The sequence below is a fragment of the Alosa pseudoharengus genome, unplaced genomic scaffold, assembly GCF_046254945.1.
Source record: "Alosa pseudoharengus isolate Yale_2024_CS ecotype anadromous, Long Island Sound unplaced genomic scaffold, YU_APseudo_1.1 YU_APseudo_1.1_scf_9, whole genome shotgun sequence".
NCBI classification, from domain to species: domain Eukaryota; kingdom Metazoa; phylum Chordata; class Actinopteri; order Clupeiformes; family Clupeidae; genus Alosa; species Alosa pseudoharengus.
In genome coordinates, this window is record NW_027468881.1 from 122,117 (window position 1) to 137,152 (window position 15,036).

The 15,036-nt window shown below is 37.4% G+C and overlaps 1 protein-coding gene across 1 annotated transcript in view; it reads right to left on the reverse strand.

The window, feature by feature from the left end:
• Positions 1-3,333: 3,333 nt before the first annotated feature.
• LOC143114883 (E3 ubiquitin-protein ligase NRDP1) overlaps positions 3,334-15,036 on the reverse strand; it is a 110,998-nt gene continuing 99,295 nt past the window's right edge. The window contains exons 5-6 of the mRNA XM_076276720.1: positions 8,894-8,997; positions 3,334-4,898 (exon numbers count right to left, since the gene is read on the reverse strand). Of these exons, the coding sequence (XP_076132835.1) occupies positions 4,544-4,898; positions 8,894-8,997 (459 nt within the window). The 3' untranslated portion in view covers positions 3,334-4,543. The remainder of the gene's footprint in view (positions 4,899-8,893; positions 8,998-15,036) is intronic.

Here is a 15,036-nt window from a genome sequence, read left to right on the forward strand (position 1 = left end):
AGCTGACCAGTTTTGAATGTCTTGGCTTTTGTTCAGTGTCTGTCAGGGATGGGAAGATGAGTGTGAGAGTGAGAACAGCCTCATTAAAGAGCTGAAAGCAGTATGAAAACATTCTCTCTGAAAGGAGTCCTGTTGGCATTAATAACACCAGGAAACAGTTCCTCTACTGTTCTATTAATGAAGGTAGGGAACACAAATCAACATTTCTCCCCAACAAGCTGGCCAACAGGGGAAATCTTTTCTTCTCTCTCTCTCCCTCTCTCCCTCTCTGTAGGGCTCTCTGTACAGACATGTAAAATTGACTAATAAGTTTACATTTTTGAAAAGGAAAAATTAACATCTGAATGCAATTTTTGTTACATGCCGCATTTGTAAATGTCAAAATCAAGTATGTTTTGACGTTATTCTTCAAAGGTTTATATATGACATTTCAATTATTTACCCGATTATTTGACAAATTATTTGCCCAATCCTACTTCTTGACTTAAAGCAGCAGTAGAGAGTTTGGGGCTAAAAAATAGCGATCTAATGACATCCAGACATCCACATCAACTTTGTAAAGACCAATAACATAGAGATAACAGCTTGCTAACTGGTGTCCTTTGCTGTTATCTCATTATCTTTGGGTTATGGTATGTGTATGTTTTTTGTTAATATGAAAACTCATTATTTTCATTGTTGATATTTGATATTGTTATTATTATTTATATTGTTTATATTATTATGATTATTGTTATTAATGTAATTATTTTATTAATATTTCCAATAATATTATTGTTATTATTATGCTTAATGTAAATGTAATGTATTGTTATTATTATGCTTAATGTAAACGTTATTTGACACTATTATTTTTAACTATAGTGTTACACTAAGTAAGTTGCTTTGAACAGAAGTGTCTTCCAAATACCATAAACATACAAACAAATAGCTTGTCAATGTGCTATGAAAGCTATTCGTATATTTTCTTGTATGCCTTGATGGACCACAGAAGCATGTAGGGCATAGCATGTCTAGTGGGGATGCTTTTGAAGGTTATTTGCCCATCAATGCATACAAGGTAGCAAACTGCTGCTGTAGTAATAAAGCTGTGTGTGTTACTTTAACTTCAGTCAACACTGTCCCTACCTGTGAATTATGAATGTCTTTCTCATGAATCACTCTCATACTCCCTCTTAAAATCATTGCACAAACATATTTACAATTATGTGTATGTCTGTTTTGTGAGTGTGTAGGTGTGTTTGTGTGGTATATGTGTAAATATGTTGATTATCTGGTGCACATCTTCCACGCTGGACTGGCTCACTAAGCACAATCTAATGTGACCTGAATATCCTTCTCTTGTGAGCACAGCACTGGCTCTCATACCCCTGCTGAGGGGACAATGTTTGTTTTGTTCTGACAGAATACTGAGAGAGGAAAAGGGGTGGACAAATAGGGCAATCCATTCACATTCCCATGGTTGCAAGGGTTAGCTCAATATAAAATATTGTTGATATTTGATGTTGTTATTATTATTGATATTGTTGTTGTCGTTATTATTATTATGCTTGATGTAGGATTCAACTTTATTAGAAACAATTATTTTCAACTAATAGTGTTCATATACTGTAAGTCGCTTACAGTATTGTTCATATACTAAGTCTGCCAAATACCATGAACATAAACATATTAAGGATAATACATTCTTGTCATGCTTGTTGCATAACAGAACACTGTACAACAGTTTGAACAAAATTAATGGATGTGTTAGCTCTGGCACACCAGCTTGTTTACAAAATCCAATATGTTTAAATAACATGTGTACACTACCAGAGACACTTATTACTGCTATGGTTCTAGCAGTGCAATAGCCACCCATATGAATACATTTGTAACAGACATTATACACTTACAACAATTAAACAATTAAATGTTATATAAGAAGGAAGTAGTTTTAAATGGCAGTCATTCTATGGCCAATTGAAAACAATTGCACCATAGGACAACAAATGAATTCCCCTTTTTACTTCATGGATTAATACTTCCCTTTAATAGTATCATATTCTTGGGGAAAAGTTGGTTCTCCGTGAATAAACTAATCCAAGGCTTCCCTCTAGTGGTAGAACAATATGAACATACCATAGATGAAAGAGTGCAAGGGGCTTTCAAACAATGCAATAATTGTTGACTTAATCCTCTAAATCATATAATCACGAGACTTAGAATATAGAATAGAATAGAATCATGATGAATACAACATACCGGTAGGTAACTTAAATATGAGGCAGCAAAAATCTCAGTAAACATGATGCAGTAAAACAATGGATCGTAAATCAGAAATCAGATCAACACAGAAAATGTGTTTACACTTGACGCTGATGTTGCCATGTGCATGTCCTAGACACATCAACTTCATTCCCATAAAATTACTCTTTGATTTATTTATAACCAAATCGTAAACTGAAACTAGAAAATGTAATTCCAGGGAATTACCATTGCATGTAAATGCAAAAAAGCTGCTGTGTATAACATTATTACTTACAGTATGCAGTCAGTTAATTGTAATAGGTCACTTTTGATGGTGATATACAGTAGACTGAAAAATAAGATTCAGCCCTTCAGATGATCAGTTTTAGACAGAACTTAGGTTAGAATCTTAATTTTCACAAAGCACAGCTCAGGTCTAAAAACAGAGGTCTACGATTATATTTTTTTACCAGATCTACTTCATAGGAGCCCCAATGTACAAAATTAATAGCCCGCTAATCAGAAAATAGTATTTCTTGTGTCTTGGGGATACGTTTTCAATAATATGCCTTGGAGTTTCTTGAAAGTTGGTATACCATGATTATTGTGTGGGTATTTTTGTATTTTCAAATTACCAATTACTTATATTTTAATTAAATATATTTTTCACATCAATATTTTGTATTTTATCTTGTTACATTTTATGAGCCAGTATTTGTAGTTTGTAACAAAATAGTTTTTGATGAATTTGTAAAGTCTGAAGTTGTGTGCGGTGTGGCAGAGTTCGTAGGTCTCACTGATTTAGGAATCTCTGGGATTATGCTGGTGAAGATGTCGGAATTGCACTTTTTTTTATTATGAACTATAGACGATGAAATCCCCAAATGCTTTGCAATTTCACATTAAAGGGCATCATTCTTATGTTGTACTGCCCCATTCCAAACTTAATTTAGACATGTTGCTTCAAATTCAAAATTAACTTATACTGTATTTTCTATGAAACTCACTTTCAACAATTAACATGTGGTATGTGTTCCATTTGCAACCCAATATTGTTGGATTATAGAACAATGAAGAAATGTGCAAAGCAATCTTATCCACACACACACACACGCATTAAGGTGTTCATTGGTTATACCATACAGAAATTACAGAAGACATATCCTGTTACAGCACACTTAAATACATTGAGTATCCACTTAAGGATTCACATTGAGGATTCACCGAGTATAACCTGATTGAACCCACTCAATATTTCCTCTGGATATTCAAGCACATTGAAGGAAATACAATATTTAAAAAAAAATCCACAAGTTTTGATACAGGTGTTACCACATATTTATGCATGAAGTGGTATCCATAAAACTGAACAACACGTGGGCTACATATTTACATATGTTCTTAAACTTACATAAAGCACAGCAAGTCCATGATGTCCCATGCCCAGAATATGCTATAATTTATCTTAAAAAATGAAGCAGACAATGAATGCTAACATGATCAAATTAAATGCAAGAAGGTTCCACATTTTATCTTCAGATTAGATTGGATCTGCAAATTTGGTTCTAAGAGCAGGGCTTTTAAAGCATTTTTTCCATTCCAGCCCATATAATCTAAAATCAACATCTTATAACTGCTTAAAACATGACAAACAAATTACATAATACGCCATTCTTCTTCATATCAGAGTTGACTGTTGCATATTTGTATCCTCTAAGGTCAAGAGCATGTTCCCATTTGATAGAACATCTGACTACGGGTCAAAAACATTTCTGAAATTTACAAACCCTGCTGTGCTACTGCTAACATTAGGTAAAAGGACACTGTTTCTTTTGTGGGTCATAATCAGTGATAAAGCGGCGTAAAATAAAGCATCTAACTGGTTTCGATTTTGGTAGGTCCGTCATGATGGCTATTTTTGCTGGACAATATATTGTCCCAAAAACTCATTTGACCGATTTACGCTAACCACACAATAATTCAAAGGCAAAATTATAAAAATTAGTTTCATATTGTACAATCAATCGATAACGTAATTATCATATTAAACCACTGGGGCTTGTAAGGCAAAGGGAGGATGCACCCTCCAGAGCTTATGAAGTTGGTGGCCTTATTAAATGTCTCCTTTTCCTGCTTCCAAGCCTTAACAGAGCGACAAGAAAACGCTGTGGTACAAAACATAATTTTATGATGGAGGCATTTTATTGATGCCATCATGAAACAATAAAAAAGGAACTATAGCTTGACACTTGAAAAAATAAGCTACCCCATTTCCACAATAAGTTCATTGATTCATTCCACATTGAGTTCATAATTATAAAATCTCCTCAACTCCATGGGCAAAAATCATGACCAGCCCTGGTTCCAGGATCATGTCCTCTCCCATATGCTGGTTCTCACAGGCCATTACCACCACCGCTTGTTTACCAGGAATGCGTTTTGCTACATAGTTCTCATAGTAACGCCGGTTCATCTGCCTCGTTTCCAGTGTGGCCAGGCCCTGCGGCCAGTTGCGTTCATGAGCATTCTCGATGAGATCATTGACAATGGATAGTGGGCATCCACTGTCAATGAGAGAGCGCTTGATAACAGCTTGGAGCACAGCATCTGGGGTAGAAATCATGCCACCCCAGCGGGTCACACGTGCAGGTTGCAAAGAGTTCACCCATCTGTGAGATAAGTAGAAAAATGACATCTTACAAATCAGATATTTAAGTAAGTAAATAAGTAAGTAAGTAAGTATTTAATTGCCTCTCTCACGAGAGAAATTTGTATTGGGCACACAAGGAGCATCGGCGATACATACACAAAGATTTTTACATAGACATTCATAAAACATGAAACACATGGTATCCCCTCCCTCTACAAAAACCATTATAAAAACAAACATAGTCTAGGCACTCCAGCGCATGCCCCACACACAAACACACACACAGCTCATCAGATAAATAGTATAAAAAGAAGATAAGTCCATAAGGATGATTGCACTGCCACTAGTTATTGCACTATTCCATCATCGAGTAGCTTAATTGATAATAATAATAATAATAATATTAATAATAATAATAATACATTTTATTTAAAGCACCTTTCAAGTCACCCAAGGACACTGTACAATAAGACAAAAGGATATAGACATAAGAGTAGCATAAAAACATCAAACAGATACAGTATACAGTACAAGAGAAAATAGACATAAAAGCAACATATACAGGTACAGTACAAGTAGACAGTACACTTAGTAAAACACACTATACATTCAGCAGGAGACAGACATTGTCTACAAAAGTAGAATAAAATAAAATAAAACAGTAATAGAGGAGCAAGTGGGATGGAGGAGGCATGGTAATGAGTAGGAAGGAAAAGCAAGAGTGAAAAGGTGAGTTTTTAACATGGATTTAAAGGTGGACAGGGAAGTGCTTTGACGTAGTGCAAGTGGGAGGGAGTGATAATGGTACTAGGGATAACTCAAATCTATTTAGCCTACAGAATGGGAGTCGGTATCTTTTGCCCAGAGGCAACAGCTCATACTCCTTATTTAGGACATGGGTTGGGTCTGTGGCTATCTTAAAACCTAACTTCCTAACTGTGTCCTCAAAGATCTCCTTGGTGGTGGCTGAGTCCCCATTTTCCCTGTCCTCTTAACAAGGTTCTGGAGCTGTGCTTTGTCTTTTACGGTTAGAGTAGTTCAGATCTTTCAACCAAATACTTACGTACATAATGTTTTACACCTTTGGCACACATGAAAGCTCATGAAATATAGCTACATATTTTATACAATTGTCGTATTGTACAAACTAATAAAACTCCAAATAAAAAAATGTATGACGTGTAAAATGCAAATAAAAACATCATCTGCAAATCTCATAAACCCATATTTAGCTGTAAAAAGGACATCAACAACATATCAAATGTTGAAAATTATGAATTTTAGTAGCCTGGGTGCCAGTCGAACTTAGCCCCGCCCACACCATTTAAGTTCGGTCTGGCATTGCTCCGTTGTGGAGCAACTATGCTCGAACCAGAGCTGTTCGGACCAGTTAAATCGGGCTTTACAATGATGGACAGGTGAGCAACAGCGCCTCATCTATCACGCCATCTGAGCACGCTTAGGTTGATTTTGTTTGCAACAAAAACACTGTGGCTATGGAGACATATGGCTTCTAAGGCCCCATATGGAAAAATGCATAGGCTAATATTTCAAACTCATGGTTTCACTTTCATCAAGGGAAAACAGCATGTTGCATTGTGACGTTGTTCCCTCGTTTGTTTGAAATCTCTGATTGACCACCTGTTCGAGGGATTTGCGACAGCCTTCCCCAGCCTTTCCTAATAGCCTACCCTGCTACGCATCTCTTAGATGTCACTAACAAGTGTTGTAGGAGATATTGACAGCACAATAACTTTTACAAAAGACCAGAAAACAATGATAAGGCATTTGTGGAGAAGAGGGATGGTTCGTGTGTTCTTCCTACACCTCACGGTAAGCTATTTCGTTGCTCTGATTGGTTAGGTCTATCCAATTGAGTGCAGAGGCACGCCCCATTACACCAATGCCTTTTCCCTTAGTAAATGTGAAGACACTGTAAAAACAATAATGATTGTACAGTGACCTACCTTTGTCTTCTTCCGACCTATGGCATTGCTCCCAATATAATACAGTGACCTACCTTTGTCTTCTTCTGACCTATGGCATTGCTCCCAATATAATACCTTTTTATTCCATGTCAAATCAGACAAAATCCAGGAGAATGGTTGCAGCACCGACTCTGATTTTCCTCAAAGTTTGTCTACACAATGTTTAGGTTCCATAACGAAAACCTGTCAAATATTTTTGTTCAATTCTATTGTTTTCATAGTCTTTTTGCCCTTGATTGTTTACACTCTCTAAAAGGCCTTATTTTGGAGGCCATGCTTGGACATTCATATCTTAAAAAGTATTATTCCTAGCATGACCAAACTTTGTAGAATGGAAGACAAACATGTTCTCAGTACGATGCAATCATTAAAGGGAAACTTGGCAGGATTAGCTATATTTCCCCCTCTGCTGGAGAAATTGTGCAATATGCTATTTCAAACTGTGGAAAAAGGTAACGATAAAGCACATGGATTTGTTTACAAGCTAGCGAAACGGTAAGCATAAGTTCAGCGGAACAATGTGGATGTTACAAGGTAAGAAACACGATTTAAAACGAGTTTCTTGTTTCTCACTTCTCTTTCCGGGACGGTATTCTCAATGTTGCAAGGTTGGTTTTCGGCCTGGGGACGCTAGAGGCAGCGGGGAAAGTCACCATTTTTACCGGAACAGGTCATTTAACAATCCAAATGATTTCTAAACGGGTTTATTACGTTGAAATAGTTGCCAAGTTCCCCCTTAAAGTTTGTACCACAGTCTCATGAGCGCCCCCTCAGGTGAAATACAACATAGCATTTTGCTCCTTTGACAAGGCGTTAACTCTGATACTTGAATGGAACAGAATGGCTATATTTTACTTCCCATATTTCAAAAAGAATAAGACATTCCTAATATCTTGAAAATGAAAAATATGACAAATATATTGAATTATGTACTAGAAATGATATTTTAACCATTGACCTAAAATAGGCCTTAACTGGGTATACCCTTTCATGTTCCATTATTCATTCATTGGTGGCTATAAAGTTCTCAAAGGCCATTTGGTTATCTTCATACATCTTCTTATACATGGAATATTTCCTGTCCAATTGGGACTTGGTACAATATTGGTACTTTACACATTAAATATCCATATATTTAGCTACTTCCACATACATTTTTATGGTCCTACATACTATTTCAGTTGCTTGAAAATGACACAAGAATACAAACACGCCTTGTTTTATCCTTATTATTGTCATGGTCATTTGATGTGGAGACTTCGAATTGTGGGAAAACATTAATAAACTGATGTATTTGAAGACGAAATAGCAACTGATACCAAATGAAAAACATTTTAATACCCTCAATATCACACGTCATGCAAATTTTCCGAAATCTAGGGCCCTTTCGAAAGTCAGGAGACATTTAGAACAGACTTTAAATTGTTTACAGATGCTTTTTATGAGTTGGTCTTCCACCCTAGAAAATTTGAGGAGGCTAGGGAATAATATTTGTCAAGATATTAATGCCCAAACATAGCAAGTGTTTTTCAAGCTGTAAAAATGAAAGAATTTCAAGGTCTGAAAAATATATGAAGACAGAAGATTTGCACAGAAATATTTCACAGGCCTTGGTTTTAGGACCCATTGATGATATAAACAAGGTCTGAACAAAATCTGAGACAGTGCAGCAACCACCTTATCTGATTTGACACGGAATGACCCACCTATTAGTAAACTACATAGATAAGATGCAGGAGAAGAATTCATGAAGTGTATTTCCAAAAGAAATGGCCAACCATTTAACCGAAAGCAACAGTATGGATGCGTGTGTGAAAACATGGAAAAAATCCCTACAGAGAGAATATAACAGAGGTAAAAAAACAGAAGAACAGAAGAAAACAACTGACTAGACCTCTCTTAGGAGCAATGTCATAGACATGAAGACAAAGTTAGGCCACTGACTAGTCACACTCCCACAGGATTGTACTGTATTAGCTGCTATGTAGGAGTTAATTGCTTGGTAATTTTTTCAAGGATTACTTACTCTAAAATCTCATTGTACTCAATGCTCTCCTCAAGATTCTGCAGATTGGGATTGGCACTGCGAATGGCCCTCATGTATGCTTTCAGGAGCTGGATGTCTCGTTTCTGTAGGTCAGAAGGGCAAAGGTTAAAATAAGTCAGCACATTTTAAACAACAAAGATTGAGCTAGTGTTTCACAATGAAAAAAGTGATTTACAACAAAACAAAAGAATTACCAATGACAAAATGCATGATTCATAATTAAATAATTAGATTGATCATTAATAAACTCATGAGAAAAATGAATAAAATGTTAACAATACAACATGAAAGGCTGTTGTATAAAGAATAAAACAAAATGGCAATGAAATCCAAAATGGCAATGAAATAATTTAACTACAGTTGAATTTAAAGTACCGTGCCTATACAAAGTGTTCACTCCCTTGGATATTGCCTTTGTAAATTGAATCATAGTAAATAATAATAAAAAAGGCTCTCTTTAATGTCAAAGTGAAAGCAAATTAGAACAAATGTAATGTTCTAAGTAATGTTAATTAACAAAATATGGTTGGTTGACGTGACATGGCCTTTTTGTGGTTATATTCTTCAGAAAAAGCTGTTTTATATTAACATATAGATCATTCATGCCAGTCATATTTCTGTTTTTCACCATTTTAAGTCAAACCAGGAAAAGCTCATATGGTGTGACTGTCCCAAGCCCATTTCACAAAGTTTTATTTTGAATAAAACCAATAAAATGAATATATATTCCCCTTATTTAAGTACATATTAATACTACAGATGTCTACTACTGCTGCTTTAAATGGCATAATCTTTTGAACCAGCCTTGAACAAAAATATTTTGTCCCAAAAATAGATATCATATGGTGTGACCCTAAATACTGTTTTTTTAAACTTGCAATTGTCTGGAGACCTTTGGAAATAGGGGGTTACCAGGGGGGTTAAATAGGTTACCAGGTGAGTTATCTCTCGTATTACTTTCAATAAATCAAGTAAACAACTTTTTGTCAATATTACCTTTATATGTTACCATGTAGCAGTGAGCATATCATTTGGGTTCTAGCATGTAGCCACAAGACTCATTGTTCTGCTAAGTGCATGAAACCTCATATGGTGTGACCCTATATCATATTGTGTGACCGGATTTTCTCACCACACCATATGATTTATGTCACACTATATGATATAAACTGCATTTTTCAACATAAATAATGTTTTTTTCATAGACATGTTTAACTAATAGTATTTAACATGTTTTAACATGTATTATTTAAGATAAGTGCATCTATGCTGAATCACACACACATAAAACACAGAAATCACCCCCACACACTCACACTACAGCCACTACAGAGAAAATAAATCCTGGTGTTAAAGACAATAGTAATATGAAATATAGCTGCAAGCAGCAATGAGGGGGCCAAGCAGACTGTTCAGCAGGCCAGATTTGCCATGTAAGTCAATGCCGTTGCATCAGACATACAGTGGGCAGTGCTTCGACTTGGCCAGCTTCACTCGCGGTCACGCGACTTTAATTTGTATTTTCCCTGTGAGACGCTGCAACAACCCAAACAACCGGTAGATGTCTCAAGTGAGCAGTGTGTCTCGTAAAAAGAAATGGAGCCTGGAAAACCCTACACAGACTTTAGCAGACTGGTTTAGAAATAATTTAATAGCCAGAAATATGCCTGCCCTGCCCTAATAAAGAAATATTTGGTTAACTGCGAGTGAATCCCGTTTGCAGCCGTAGAAGAAATGCAGGACAAATTAAACATTCTGGTTTTCTCCGAGTGCAACGATGATAGACAGACATCATTTGGACAAAATATAGAGCATATTAACCTCCGTTGCTCAGCCAAATGCCTTCCTGTTACGTCCTGTTATCATGGAGTTACAGGCGATAAACGATTTTTGATGGTCACAAGTTTACTTTATTAGCAGTTTATTTTTTTGATTAGGGCTTAAAGAGTGTTTTTCATTTAAAGGTTTGACTTCGTGCTTATTCAGTAGAGCATTTAGTGCTCTTCCCAATCCCAGACGTTCACATTGCATGTTTATTTGTAATGGATGCAACCGCGAGAGGCTACGCGTTTGACGGCAATGCGTTGTTAACAGACATGAACCAAGACATATAGCCCAGCAGCAATCTAGGGACTGTTCGTTGTTTATTGAAGGGGCCACCGGAGGAATTTTGAGTGCTTCAGTCAAAAGTTGCATGACCCTCCTTTGCCTGCTAGAAATTGTTCAATGACCCTCCGACAGAATTGTTAAAAAAAGACATGACCCTCCCCTTGCCAATTGTCGTATGTCTTCCGCCCGCGCTGCTTTGCGCCACAGCCACACACTGTGATAACGTTCTTAAATCAATCTTTCGTGAGCTTGCATGCTACCAGTCCTTCCTTTTCAAATGTGTTGCGCCTGTTTGCACAATTTCACAAATAATCATATGTGATTAATAATATGACAAATAATCCCTGTGCATGGGGACCGAAACAATGCATGCCAACTTTTTCCGTGTTTATCACGTATTTTAACTTTCCCCCGCTGTCTCATAACACATTTGACAAAGGACAGATGTATCGTAACACCCCCAATTATCACCACTTTTGTTCAGAAATTCTAAAACAACGATGTTTTTTAACACTTCAAAATAACATTTGCTAAATTAACCTTACATTTTTCAGTAGCCATATGTGTGTAGATTTGAACAAAATCTGGTTTGGTTCTTAACGGGAGCATTTCTGGAATATCCGATTTTGTTTACCACGCTCAGAGTTATAGTGCTGGCCTGATGGGTCACCTATTTACACCGTTTCAACGGCACATGGACGGTTAGACCGAGAATTCTCGTCGTGAAATTAAAATTCCACTGGAGCTCCAAGCGGTTGTGTACACGCAGCCTTACAACACTGTTTACAGCTCTTTGAGTCACGGTAAAATGTCATTTTTGGTACATAGCTAATCTAGATACACCTATGGTGTGGGTGGTTGCGTCTCTTCAGGAGTCCGCTGTCTTGGTTTGTATAGAAATGGATATTAAGTGACACGCAAGACGGTGGAAATACGGGACCGACGGTAATAGGGGGAGTTCCGATATGTTGCTAGTGACAAAATATTAACTTTCAGTGTTTTACAATGTCATTGTCATGGGGAAGTGTTTCCCCATGCATTTATTCTAGGCTACTGTCAGTGACTGCCGTGAGAGAAGCGGGTTCTGTGTTTCGTTCATGTCAGTGACTGACGCGAGAGAAGCGGTGTCTGTGTTGCGTTGCGTTGCGTTAATTTATTTTCATTGGGCATGCCGTGCAGTGCCGTGCCGTCCACAGCTCTTCAGTTCTGACAAAGCCGAAATTACTCCTTTTGAAACAATGAGTGCAGGAAGCTCAAAACTATTTCGGCATAGCCTATAAAGCGGTTTAATTAAATGGAATGTTAGTTGTAAACAAATGAGCTACTTGGTGAGGCTTGGCCTCACAGATGCGCTCTTGCCTTAGATGGCAGGAAAAATCTTCAGCCTATTAACTGACCACCCGATTCACGTTGGCTGGGGGGGAAGGGGGGCCATCAGACATTTGTGGCCCTGCCCCCAACAAATCACACCTTCCCACCTCTGACAGCTTAAAAGAACTCACAGACCTATTCACAAACCTGCGGCATTTTGCCGTGTTTTGAAATACTATGCAGCTACAGGAGCTTCCAATCGTGAGGAAGCAATTTTGCATTGTAGGCATAACTAACATGCAATAACGCCACCAACAACAACCAAAACTAGGCTAATCATTGTCAAAATGTAAATTAAATGTAACATTATTGTGAATCAAATTAAAATGTTCTCTTTTGCAAACGTAGGCATGTAACAGAATAATTGAATAATGTTACAAAGATACTACATGAATCCGTATGTTTCATTAGGCTGCTAGGCTATTTGTTTTGCCTTATCCTTGATTCATTTAGGCTAGGCCTTTTTATTCAGGGGCCGTATTCACAAAGAATTTTAAGGCTATAGCTCCTAACTGGCGAATTTAGGAGCAACTCCTAAAAATAATGGGCGTGTCACTCCTAACTTTAGGACTCCTAATTTTTTTCACAAAAAGTAATTCACGAAGCATTTTAGACCTAAAAGTAGCACCTAAGTCTGGGACAGCTTAAAAGAAGTCGAGAGGACTCCTAACTCACAAGACCTATTCATAAACAGCTTTTTGTGGCATTTTACATTGCGATGTTTTGAAATGCGCTATGCGGCTTCCAATCGCGAGGGAACAATTTTGCATTCATAAAAGGAATGCAATAACGCCCCAACAACAACCAAAACTACTCATTGTTAACATGTAAATTAAATGTAACATTTCATTGTGAATCAAATTAAAATGTTCTCCTCTTTGCAAATGTAGCCTAGGCATATGGTGACAGATTAATCTAATAATGTTGCAAAAGTACTGCATCAATCCATAGGATATGTTTCATTAGGCTACTAGGCTATTTGTTTTGCCTTACTCTTTATTCATTTAGGCTAGGCCTTTTTATTCAGTTATTAATCATCTTCCGTCCTTCTCACTACTTTTGTAGCGCACGCATTCTCCGACCTGTCACCTGTCACTCATCATCAGAAGGGAGGTGTTTGGAATCATTCCCGCGTTACAATCGTCAGCCAATCAAGGTGGTCACTTCAGTCAAGCTCGTGCATGAGTAATGACTTCATCTATAGCAACGAAGACTCACTCCTAGTTTAGGAGTTGTCTGAAAGGCTTTGTGAATAACTTTTAAGAGAAAACTCCAAGCTAAAATCTTTTAGTGCGATTTAGGAGTAGCCTACTCCTAGTGGTAAGATAAAAGCCTTTGTGAATAGCCTATACGGCCCCAGTTATTCATCATCTTCCGTCCTTGTGTAGCCTAGCGCAGGCATTCTGAGACCTGTCACCTGTCACTCATCATCGTAAGGGAGGTGTTTGGAATCATGCCCGCGTTACAATCATCAGCCAATCAAGGTGGTCACGCTTGCCCATTTACACAAATTAATGGTCGAATATTACTGATGATCATTGTTATTTAAGAACATGCAGTGTGCGTAGGGCACCAAAAACATCTTGCTCGTAAAAACGCATCATACCGCACATTGTGGCGGGTCTGTTATTTACTGTAGGCTGCGCAAACCACAGGGCAAGCCTGCATTCGAGGCCTTCTGTTCAGAATTTTATATAAAGCCTGAGCTAACAGTAATCCTCCTGCCCCTGATAGGCCTACCACAGCTGTGGATATGTGTGGAATGTTCAAATAACACAATCCAATGTGTGTCTCAATTGTCCCCCGCTGACCACCTCACACATTTCTCTAGATTTTGCAACGAATTTACACTACACAATGCCATAAAATATGCCAGTTTTAGGACACAGAATAATGTTTGTAATGATACCAGTTAGGCCTACGTTTAACAGTAACAAGTGTAATGAGCTATTCATTGTCGAAGGTGCATGGTCAAGTGAAATTCTTACTTTGGAAAACAAACATTTGCCGATATCATCGCCGATCATCAGAATATTGCTCTGGACTGCAGGTAACTTGTTAAGCCAGTGGTTCTCAAACTTTTATTTAATTCCCCACTTTGATCAAGGGTCATGACTGATGATCGTGGAGATAACGTGTTATCCCGAGGCCTTTGCCAGTCAGCATCTCCGATGGTAGTCTACCCTATTAAAAATATAAGTTTTTTAATGTCCCAACCAGAGAGACATAGGCTATTTTATTGTTTTTAACGATCTCTATGCTAGGCCTACTCACAAAAATGTAGGCATGGGGACATGATGAAGTAGGCTATCCATCTGTCGTGTGTTAAATTACGAGCCAGTGGTTTTCAAACATGCGTGACTCGGACAATTAACTAAATGCAACAGACTCATATCGTCCTCGCATTCGCAAAATGAGGACGAGTGTTTTGTCAAATTGCAAATAGCTATTCGTTTTAACGAATTTTTATGATAGTATGCTTTTTGTATAGGCTACTATCTTAATCTTGGAATATCGGGAGGGAAGTGGCGCGTCTGCAGTCAGCCAAATATGAATGTAATTCTGCGGCATAAAGCAGATGTATTTGTTTATTGTACAGAAAAATAAAAATGACATGTCAAGCAGTTAATTGACTACATCAA